This window comes from Oreochromis niloticus, linkage group LG11 (assembly GCF_001858045.2).
Source record: "Oreochromis niloticus isolate F11D_XX linkage group LG11, O_niloticus_UMD_NMBU, whole genome shotgun sequence".
NCBI lineage: Eukaryota > Metazoa > Chordata > Actinopteri > Cichliformes > Cichlidae > Oreochromis > Oreochromis niloticus.
Genome location: NC_031976.2, coordinates 14,735,207 through 14,745,302, shown reverse-complemented (window position 1 = coordinate 14,745,302; position 10,096 = coordinate 14,735,207). Strand labels below are relative to the sequence as shown.

The following is a 10,096-nucleotide window of genomic DNA, read 5'->3' as shown; positions in this document are numbered from 1 at the left end:
TACTATTCTCACAAGAAAAAAAGCAAAGCACGATTATATATACAAAATAATACTTTCAAGCTTAGCTGAGTTAAAATGAAATTATTGTAGTAAGTTACTTTAATGCTTTTACATTGAGCAGCTAGAGCAGAAAGAAGAAATGTTGGGGAAGACAAACTTTCATTTAATAGAGATGTCACAAGGGCTTAAGATAAGAAATTGCTCGATTCACCAGTCTGCCAGCATTCATTGAAAAGACGTGAGTCATCGCCAACTAAAAGCTCCAATTGTAAGACATCATTTCTTAACATTATTTTGGAAGCAGCAAGGAAAACTTCTTCCTTGAGGTTTTCAGCTATTTTTCAGCTTTTCTGCAAACGTGGACACGCTATGAAAAGAGAATGAAAGAGGGAAAGAGAAAAACAACATGGTTCCAAAGAACACAAAAACTTCTATTCAACCTGCTCTTTGTGGAGGACATCTTTGAGGTTACAGGGGAGTCAGGGTTTTATTGCCGAAACACTGACTAAGCTTACAAAAACACAGAAACAAAATAACAGATAGAAGGTCTTGAAAGAGCTCAGGAGAGCTGGCCCCTGACCTGACAGGTTCTTGTGCTGTTGTTCGGTTTTCCTCTGTGGAGCGCGCACTTTTACATATGCAGTGTAGTGGCCTCCACGCATTGAGCCACTGTGTTCGACAATCCCGTACAGGCTGTAGAGGACACGCTCACCGGCTGCCAGGTTCTAGTGGAAAAAAAAGAAAGAAAGATTACCAAAAAGTAAAACTGAACTTTAAAAAAAAATAAAAATAAAAAAAAAAAACTACTACCAACCAAGGACTTTCATTACAAGCTGAACCAATAAAGTGATGTAGTCATGGTAAAAATCTGAAGGTGCAGGAAAGTTTTCAGAAAATTTAAACTGTAAAACCTTGCAGGACGCAGAGCAGAAAGGAGCCAGATCCAGGATCAGAGGAAAGTCAACATGGCGGTTCACCTTACGGAGGTTCATCCCTGCCTTAAAGGAGAGAAAAAAAACCAAACAAACAAAAACACACACACACACACACAAATCAACAATTAGGCTCTCAAACTTACTGTTTTCTTCAGCAAAATCATCAGCGTTATGGCTGCCTACCTGGTGGAAGCGTTTAAGGTGCAATGTGATGACAGGAGGCAGTGAGGATATGAGCATCTGCTTCCTAGCGCTGGTGTAAACCTTCTCCACTTTTTTATCTACGCAAACACAAAAACACAGTAATGTCAGCTTCAACTATTAACTACCTGAGTAATTTAGACAAACACAGAAGCAAGCAAAAATAATATCAGCCACTCGGTATGGGCAGTATGGACTCCTGGACGTCTGTACAAACATGAGCGGCCGTTTTAGAGCAGCAGTCTGATGTGTGAAGACGTGCGGCAGCTCATGAGAGTGAGGCATCAGATCCAAGGCCTGAGATTTTAGCTCTGTGTATGTTATGACTCACACTACAAAGAAGTGGACCGCTACAGGATTGAACTGACAATTTTCTGTGTATGTTTTTATTCTTTTTCCCCCCCAATGACAAAAATACCAACTCCACACAGCCAACTCTAAAGAATGTGAAGAATATTCATAAGCAGGATTTTGCGTGTAGCGTATAGACAACCTGTGGTCTGGGATTCAAATGTACAATAATCTGGAAATAATTTAAAATATGCTTGTAAAGAAAATGCTGGTTCCTCATCCTGAAAGCATTTTGTACTCTGCTTCCAGATGTTTGTTTTCTTTTACCTGCTGAGCTGCTCTTGCGCAGCTGCTTCATCCTACGTTCAGTGCAGCTCTCACAGAGCAGCCTGTTGTTGCCCATCAACAGCTCCACAGAGGTGAACTGGTGGAGGCAGGACTGGATGGAGCACTCCTTGGAACTGGGTGTGTAACTGTGGGACAGAGCCTGGAAGGCCCCCTGGTGGTGCTGATGGTGGAGATTGTCTCGGCTCTGTGTTTCTCCGTGCTCCTCTGGAGAACAGTGTGTGGATGGAGAGCAGTCCCCAGAGCTGAAGCTCAGGTTGACTTTAGAGACGGCGCTAACTAGCTGTTCTACAGCGCCGCCTTGCCTTGTGGAAGACGATGAAGGAGGAGATGAGGCGGAGACAGGCGTAGGGGACGGAGTGAGGGTGGAGGTGGATGATGGGGTAGACATGTGCCCGTGGCTGTGGCTCTGGATGGAGGAACGTGGCGTCCACTCGCTCTCAGAGGCCTCGCTGTCGGCGTCATTGCTGCTGTCTTGAGCACCCGAGTCTCTCTCGCTGCCGTCCGACAGGCTGCTGGCAGCCGCCATCTTACAAACTGAGACGCAGTGGGCTGATCCACCTGCAACGCCTTCATCCTCTGGTCGGTCCCCACTAAAGCCTGCTCCTTTCTCCTCCACAGAGCTGGAAGACCTCCTGCTCTGTTGCTTCTGCGGAAAGGGAGAACAAGCACATTATCATTATCATGCACACTGAAGACTGATCTTTCTGCAGGATACAGCATTTTTATTTTAAATTCTCATTCATTTAAAAAAAAAAATAATTATCATATCTGTACACAGGCATTCTAAGAGTCTTTCTAAGGGAACTCTCACCAAAGCCAAAAACCACAACAGCTTCCCATGAATACTGAAGGCAACTCCATCTAATGCATAATCATGCATTAGAAAAACAGAAACCAGTGTCAGAGAAACCAAATACCTACAGCAGTTTTCATATAAAGGAAAGAGAAAAAACAGAAAAGAAAAAAGATCATAACCAGGACAACCAGAAGCACTCTGAGAGAGAAAACCTCTACCAAAGCAGCTCACTCTCTGGGCAGTATTTACTTTTCAGAGAACAGTATTGCATTTTCTATATATTCACTTTGTTTCCTTTGTTCTTTTTAAACGTACTTTGAGAAGTTTGTAGTTTGGTTTTGTTATTTATCCTGGTGAACCCCATTTTAATATACTTGATGTTGAGTAAGATAAGATAAGATAAGATAAGATAAGATAAGATAAGATAAGATGACCTTTATTAGTCCCACAGGTGGGAAATTTGTTTTGTTACAGCAAAAGTGCAAAGTTATGTAGCAGAAATTAGAAAACACTGGAATGCAATAAAATACAATAAAATAAAATAAAATAAAATACTATATACAACTGAGTAGGAAAATACAAAAATACAACTTCGTCAGAAGAAGAATTGCACATATAGCAGTCTTATTGCACATGTGTGGGTTTGTGTGTTTGATCAGCTGCAAAAGTCTTTATTGTGGAGTCTGACAGCAGTGGGGAGGAAAGACCTGGGAAATCTCTCCGTCCCACACCGTGGGTACAATTATTCTTTAGTTTTCTTTATTTATGTGGACATTGTTTCAATCTTTAGTTAGAAAAAAAGCTTTATTATTTTCTTTTCCTAAAAACAAACAAACAAACAAACAAACAAACAAACAACACCCAAAACAATTAATGCCGTGTATTTGAATTGTTATAACTGTTACTGTAATGCATATAAAGTCAGAAGAAAATCAACTATACTCAAAATGTATTAAATAGCTCTAGCTCTTTAAATAGCATTATTAATGACTTTGACCCTGAGATCAATTTATGGACCTTGAAGGAGGTCCATAAATTGTAATATTTTTATAGTATAGTACTTTCTATATGCTGACAATACACACCATAGTTGTAAGAATCATAGTTCCTAAGTTCTAAGGCTTTTTGTCAATTTGCAGCTAATAAATCAATAAGTTGGTCTCGGAGATCTTGGTGGTTGCAATAATTGCCATACGTATCTACACCCCGAAAAAGTTTGAGCAGAATTCATTTAAAACTTTTCATAGTATCGCGTTTACAGACAGAACAACATGCACACAAACACTACCAAAAACATAACCTCCTTGGCAGCGGTAATAATAATAATAATAATGATAGTAATAATGATGCTCAGGAAAAGGAGCAGAATAGAGCTGTGCAACAGTCTCACCTGTCCGCTCAGCTTCCTGGTATTTCTGTTGGCAGAGTGCGCTGCAGAAGGACCCTGCTCACCGTGAGCTGTGTGGCTCTCCTGCTCCCGGGTGCCCTTCCCCAGCCTACCGGGGTTGGAAGGTTTTGATATCTGAGCACAAGAAAAATGTTTAGGTGCAAAGAAAAAAAAAGTTTCAACAAGGACATTGAACTGATTTCAACAGATGAGGGTGACCATTAAAAAAAATAAAACAGAGAAATGCACCACTAACCCAGCAATCTGTGAGATAACTACCAGTTCAAACTGTCTCAGAAAGTTAATTTTTATCCTTTAAATTATCCACAATGAATGTAATTCTCAGCAGCTCACCCTCTCCTCTATAATGGGCAAAGAGATGTCAATGAAGGCTTCCTTTACTGTGGATATCTGAAAGAGAAATAACAGCAAGTCAATGTCATGATATAAACTTTTATTCTCTTCAACAGTTAAAATCATAGTTCTGCTGCAGTCTAAGAGAAGATGACTGGAAATGCTTTCATTTCCTCTCCTCTTTCTTAGCTCCACACCTGCTGCTCTCCATCTTCAATGATACTCTTTAGTTTGCATAGAGGCATGTGCTTTGTTAACCACCCTAAGCTTCCACAATTTACTGTAAATGCCTGCTGTAAACAGTTGGTATTCGAGCTGGTCCTTGAAATGATTTATGTTTGTTTTTCCACTGACTTCCATTTGTTTCCTCTGATTAATTTTTAAAGTCTGGAATGTTTCCTGGACGTCACAGCTGGTAAAGAAATCTTGGTGCTTAGTTTTGTTGTCTTTTCATTTCTGGTTAGAGATAAATGTCTGCCAATTTCTGACTAACTGAAAAATACCAGTGCTGCTCCTGTGACAATCATTCAAAGCAAAAAAAAAAAAAATCAAATAATTAAGGCATGAAATGTCTCACAATGAGTCCTAACTAGGTTACACAGCTATTAAAAAGCGACTCGTGTCGGAGCTGGTTGGTTTAAGAAATGCCAGCTTGTCAACCCTCATGTGCTTCATACGTTCTAATTCTACAGAGGGGAAAAAAACCCTGCAGAGCAGTGTCTGATTGGTTCTTCCCGACTATTCAGGTCCTTTGCTTTATTTCACTCGCTTACGTGCTCGCACTCTTCACACATGATTGTGTTTGTGAGCTCGCCGACAAAGATGCGGTCGACAAAGTTCATCTTCACACCTTCTTTCCCGTATGCTGATGGAGAAAACAAAAGAAACAAAAGGTTTTCTTTTATTATTTATGCATGAAAATTGACATTATTGCTGTTACAAGATTACCTTCAAAATTTTCAACACTATAATTTCCACTTTAAACACTATTAAGCATCACAATTTACAATCACTATTGAGAATTAATGAGATCAAAAAGTGCAAATAAAGGACTACTTTCACTGCTGAGACAAAGCAAGAACATGGGTCAATAAAAAGAAGTGACACAGATCAAAATTAACTATTTAAATTTATTAGCTGGTGTATAAATAACTGATTAGACACAATCAATTTTGGATACACAACTGGAAGTGCGAGCTAAAACATGAGCATGTTTATTCCTCTCTTCATGAAACTGTCCTCTGCTTCAGGAGTAAATTAACTGCATTTCCACCAAATGCCACAAGATGGAACCATTGATCTCTGCTGTGTGCCGCCTCCATACGAACCTTTGACTTGGCGTTTGGTCTCCTCGTCCGCTGTCTTCTCTGTGGGGTTGTTGAACGCCTTTAAAATGCCCGCTTTCACCCTCTGCAAATATCAAAACCAGAAAAATACTAGAAGTCACATTCGAGGTAATATTCATAAATCAAATTAATTATATAAATGATGCAAATAAAATGCATTTTTAGGGGGATATTTCTTGAATTCTCTTTATTACATCCATTAGTGACATATCACAATCTCGCCTGCAGCTGAGCCTGACAGGTATACCCATTATAAGCATCATTAGTGTAAAATAATTATTGTGCTTGTCCAAAAATGTTATCATGTAAATCATTTAATTAAATGTGCATGTTTTTGTGTGTGTGTGTGTGTGTGTGTGTGTGTGTGTGTGTGTGTGTGTGTGTGTGACGTCGTCTTATTGGAGGTGACATGGTCAGTGAGTGTGTTGTGAGAGAGCTGTGAAGAGGCACAGCCACAGTAAAGCACCAATCAATAGATAATTGGCCATGGTCTATGTCTGAGTCGAGACCAGTCGGCCCCCATTGTCCCGGGACCCACACACTGCACTGGCTATTTAGGTCAAAAAACCCTGTTAATCCCAGCCCGGCCAGTCTGCACCTCATTCAGAGAGCGCGGTCAAACCAGGATGTGGCTCTCCTACTAATTAATTACCAGTAACCCCCATGCCTCTCTATCTCTCTCCCTCGAAAGTAACAGCATGCACTGTCTCACACAGGATGGGCCAAAGGGAGGGGAATCTGGTCGGGGGGGCGTGAAGAGAGTTGCTGGTACAAGTGTGCAGGGGTGGAAACTAAAATGAAGACAGGGCAAAGAAGGACAGTCCATGCCCTGGGAGGGTAATACCTCCCATCTCAGCTAATTGGTGATAATTGACTGGGTCTAAATTAGCATATTCAGATCTCTGATACTAATGGCCATTAAACACAAACACTTAGGGCCTCTAAAAGGTTGGCTACACACAGTGAACACTAGCATGGCTCTCCCACTGTCTTATACATACACACACACACACACACACAATGATGTGGATGTACTATCGCTAATACTCCATTTGTGTGGTCATACAAGTGAGAAACAAATGGGATTATTCCAGTTATGAATGAATCAACGTTTCATGAATTGATGTGTGCATCCTGTTTTTCTGTTTGAGAACACGTAATAATAATAATGCTTTGATTTTTACAAGAAACATTAGTAACTGGTATGACGTATGAGTTCATTTTTTAAAAAGGTAGTTGATAATGTAGGCCTAAAATGCCACTGTATCTCTGAATGTGCTGCATAAATGAGTTTCTGAGTCAATGAATAGCGGAGGCCATACCCCCCCTCCCTCTTTACCTCCTTGATTGGATTGGGAGACTGGCTGATGAGTGTGTGTGCATGCGTGTTTGGGAGGGGGCCGTGGGCGACCCTCAAGCACAATGGGACGGCCCTGGAGCTCATTCAGCAGCTGTGGGTTTCCCAAGATCACACAATGATGCCGGTTATGCCACTTGCAAGTCCCCTAAGTGGCACAACTGTTACTGTTCACAAGTTTGAATGGGAACAGGGGAGCAGAGCCCGTGGCCCCTTCCTGGGCCTGGGGCTGACCACTAAACACACCCGCTAACTTCTCCTCCTTGGTTTCACACAGCCACTGGTGGGATCACAGGGGCCAGCTCAGCCCTCCAATGGGCTGTTGTGGGGTCTCCTAATTGCCCCATGAAGGGTTGTGGGGGCAGGGGTTCTCTGTACTTGCCAAAAACATGGCACCATAAGGTTTGAACACAACTGCTGGCTAAAGACGACAGCAGTTGATAGGACTAACAACAAGTAAGACAATGATTAGCTCCTCATGGCTTTTGAAATAAACACAGTGGCAATCCCGCTGGAGCTAAAAATCAACCATCTGACTTATTCTGATGCATTTTTTAACTTAATTATTAGCATGTGAGATTGAACCATCATCATCAAGTTACTAATGTGCATTTTTTTTTAAGCAATCGAGCTGAGTGTTTGAGCAAACTTTAAAAATCAAGCACCTCTGTGAGGTTGTACTTTGTGTTATCCATCCAATTTAGGTTTGGATATTTATATGTTGACATGAGGTGTGATCATAAAGTTTGTTACTCTGCTCATACAAAAAATAAATAAATGAATAAAATCCATTAAATTTGTCCACTTTCCCCTTCAAGGTCGACTCCCTGATCACCACCTTTAGCTGTGCGGTTAGTTTTCAGTCATGGAAGTCCTATTCTGATCATTTCCACTTTGAATCTGCCAGATTCAAAGTAAACATCAACTTCTGTGTCTAACTGACCTGATGCTTTTTCTCACTGGCAATAAGAGCCGAGTCTGCGGCTATGACCCAGAGACCAAACAGCACTCTTCACTGAAAGAGTCTGCAGCATCCAAGACTGAAGGCAGCAGCAGCATGACCAGAAGCACGCTTATGTTTTGTTTTTTCCTGACATTAACAGGGTGTACCATAAATTCATCCAGCAGACTCAGACTGTCAAGATGGAGTTCTCTTTGTAAGACTGATGTTTTTGAGACAAGAGTATGGTGAAGACTTGAACTGCAGTGCCAGCAACTTTGATCCAGCACACACAAGTTTTGTGTGGCAAAAAGAACAAAATTCTCACTTCTCACTTCCCCAGAATTTAAATTTAGGTTAAAAGGTCAATTTTTGGACACACTGCAGGTGATTCAACACCCATCACAAAGCATAAATGTAAGGGGACAGAAAGGGACTTCCACAAAGTGAGCTAAAAACAGCAGATAATCTGGAAACAGAAGAGACTGAAGGAATCGACGGGGCAGACGAAAATTAAATCTTGTGTTTTTGTATCACATATTTCCTAGTCAGCACAAAACTATACCTAAGCACACTGAAACTAAAACATAAATCTATTGCCTTAATGTTTGCTATAACCATAATATGTATTCATGTTGTTCATATTTTCTGCAAATTTGTCTCATACAAAATGTTCTAAATGCACCTGAATGAAGATGACAAAAATAAACCACTTTGTGCTTGATTGAAGAACATAATATAACAAAACATCGCCCAATTCTTATTCTGGTCTTAGAAAAATCATATGGATTATTGAAATACATGAAAGCCTATTATGTATGAAGGCGTACTTTAGTTTCTTCTACTCGTATGGAGTCCAGTAAGTAGTGCAGAAGCTCCTGGCTGTCTTGTTGTTGGTAGCCCTTGAAGCATGGAGCTCTGGAGAAAAACAGAAAAAAAATTAGTTTTTTAGAAAAAAAAAAAAAAAAAAAAAAAAAAAAAAAAAAAAAAACACACAACAAAAAACCCAGAAACAAAATAAACAAACAACAAAAAAAAACCCGCCCAGAAAACAAAGTTAAGACTAACTGAAAGATGGATGTTTGTGAAAATACAGTGACAACATCAAACGTGGGAGTGAATCTGACTCAAAAGATTCTGTTGTTTGTGCACAAAAACTGAACACGTTATCGAGTCTAGAAGAAAACCACTGAACACAAAGCAATTAGAATCCATGGCAAAACATGCAAAAAGAAGAAACCGTTCGTCAAGGTCTCTCAAGAGTTTTCACTGCTGGATCTGTGAAATCCTATCTGCCACTATAACTCCTCCTTTCACAATCCAGGTGGACGCAGTATAAAGCTTATATACTTAAAGGATCAACAAACAATTTGTTAAAGTTATTTTGGTGGACAGAATATTTTCTTCATACAGTCATGTTAGCAGAAACCCAAACAAGACATTTTGAGTTGTCCCTAGAAATAATTTAAAACCAGAACATCAATGACAGAGTAGCTCATTAGGCTCATGACCCAAGACAATTCACAGATTTTAAATGTTTGTGGAGGGGAGAAAGAAAGCTACAAGTTCACTTGTCACTGGTTGGTTCTAATGCGCAATATAATGAGAATTAAAATCCACCAAGAAGTCGAGGACGCTTGGAAACAGTCATATGCAGGATCTTATGTTAACAACTTCACAAAATGGTCTGAATAGAATATTGTTCAGTACATGATAATTGGGTGCTCATAAAAGCACAAAAACGACCTTGAGCTTGAGCACAGGTTGGGTGAACTCACACACAGCGATCACATGTTTGATTATATTCTGACCAAAACTGTAGGAGGAGGAGCGATTTTAGTGAATGTGAACAGACCACCAGATGAGCTATAACTCCACCTGCAGAAACTCCATTACCAGGATGAACACCTATTTGCTACTAGCAAATGAACTGTGTAAAAGCAGCCCCCTCCCCCCCAGATAAAATTAAACATCTTTTTGTGAAAGCAATTGCTTATTACTCTGAACTTCAATAAATTATAAATTCATTATACTTTATTATAAAAAATTATACTAGATGGAAAAAAAAATGTTTAAATAAGTCTTATTAAATGCCATTCTTCCATCCATAAAAAGTAAAAAATAAATAAAATGAAGTTCTC

General features: G+C 40.0%; 1 protein-coding gene across 4 annotated transcripts in view; it reads right to left on the bottom strand.

Annotated features, from left to right (window-relative positions):
• usp45 (ubiquitin specific peptidase 45) overlaps positions 1-10,096 on the bottom strand; it is a 35,109-nt gene that overhangs the window by 2,446 nt on the left and 22,567 nt on the right. For all 4 annotated transcript variants that reach the window (XM_019364526.2, XM_019364527.2, XM_005472561.4 and 1 more), the window contains exons 9-17: positions 8,786-8,873; positions 5,641-5,722; positions 5,086-5,177; positions 4,313-4,369; positions 3,962-4,093; positions 1,755-2,421; positions 1,119-1,216; positions 912-998; positions 581-725 (exon numbers count right to left, since the gene is read on the bottom strand). In XM_019364526.2, the coding sequence (XP_019220071.1) occupies positions 581-725; positions 912-998; positions 1,119-1,216; positions 1,755-2,421; positions 3,962-4,093; positions 4,313-4,369; positions 5,086-5,177; positions 5,641-5,722; positions 8,786-8,873 (1,448 nt within the window). The remainder of the gene's footprint in view (positions 1-580; positions 726-911; positions 999-1,118; positions 1,217-1,754; positions 2,422-3,961; positions 4,094-4,312; positions 4,370-5,085; positions 5,178-5,640; positions 5,723-8,785; positions 8,874-10,096) is intronic.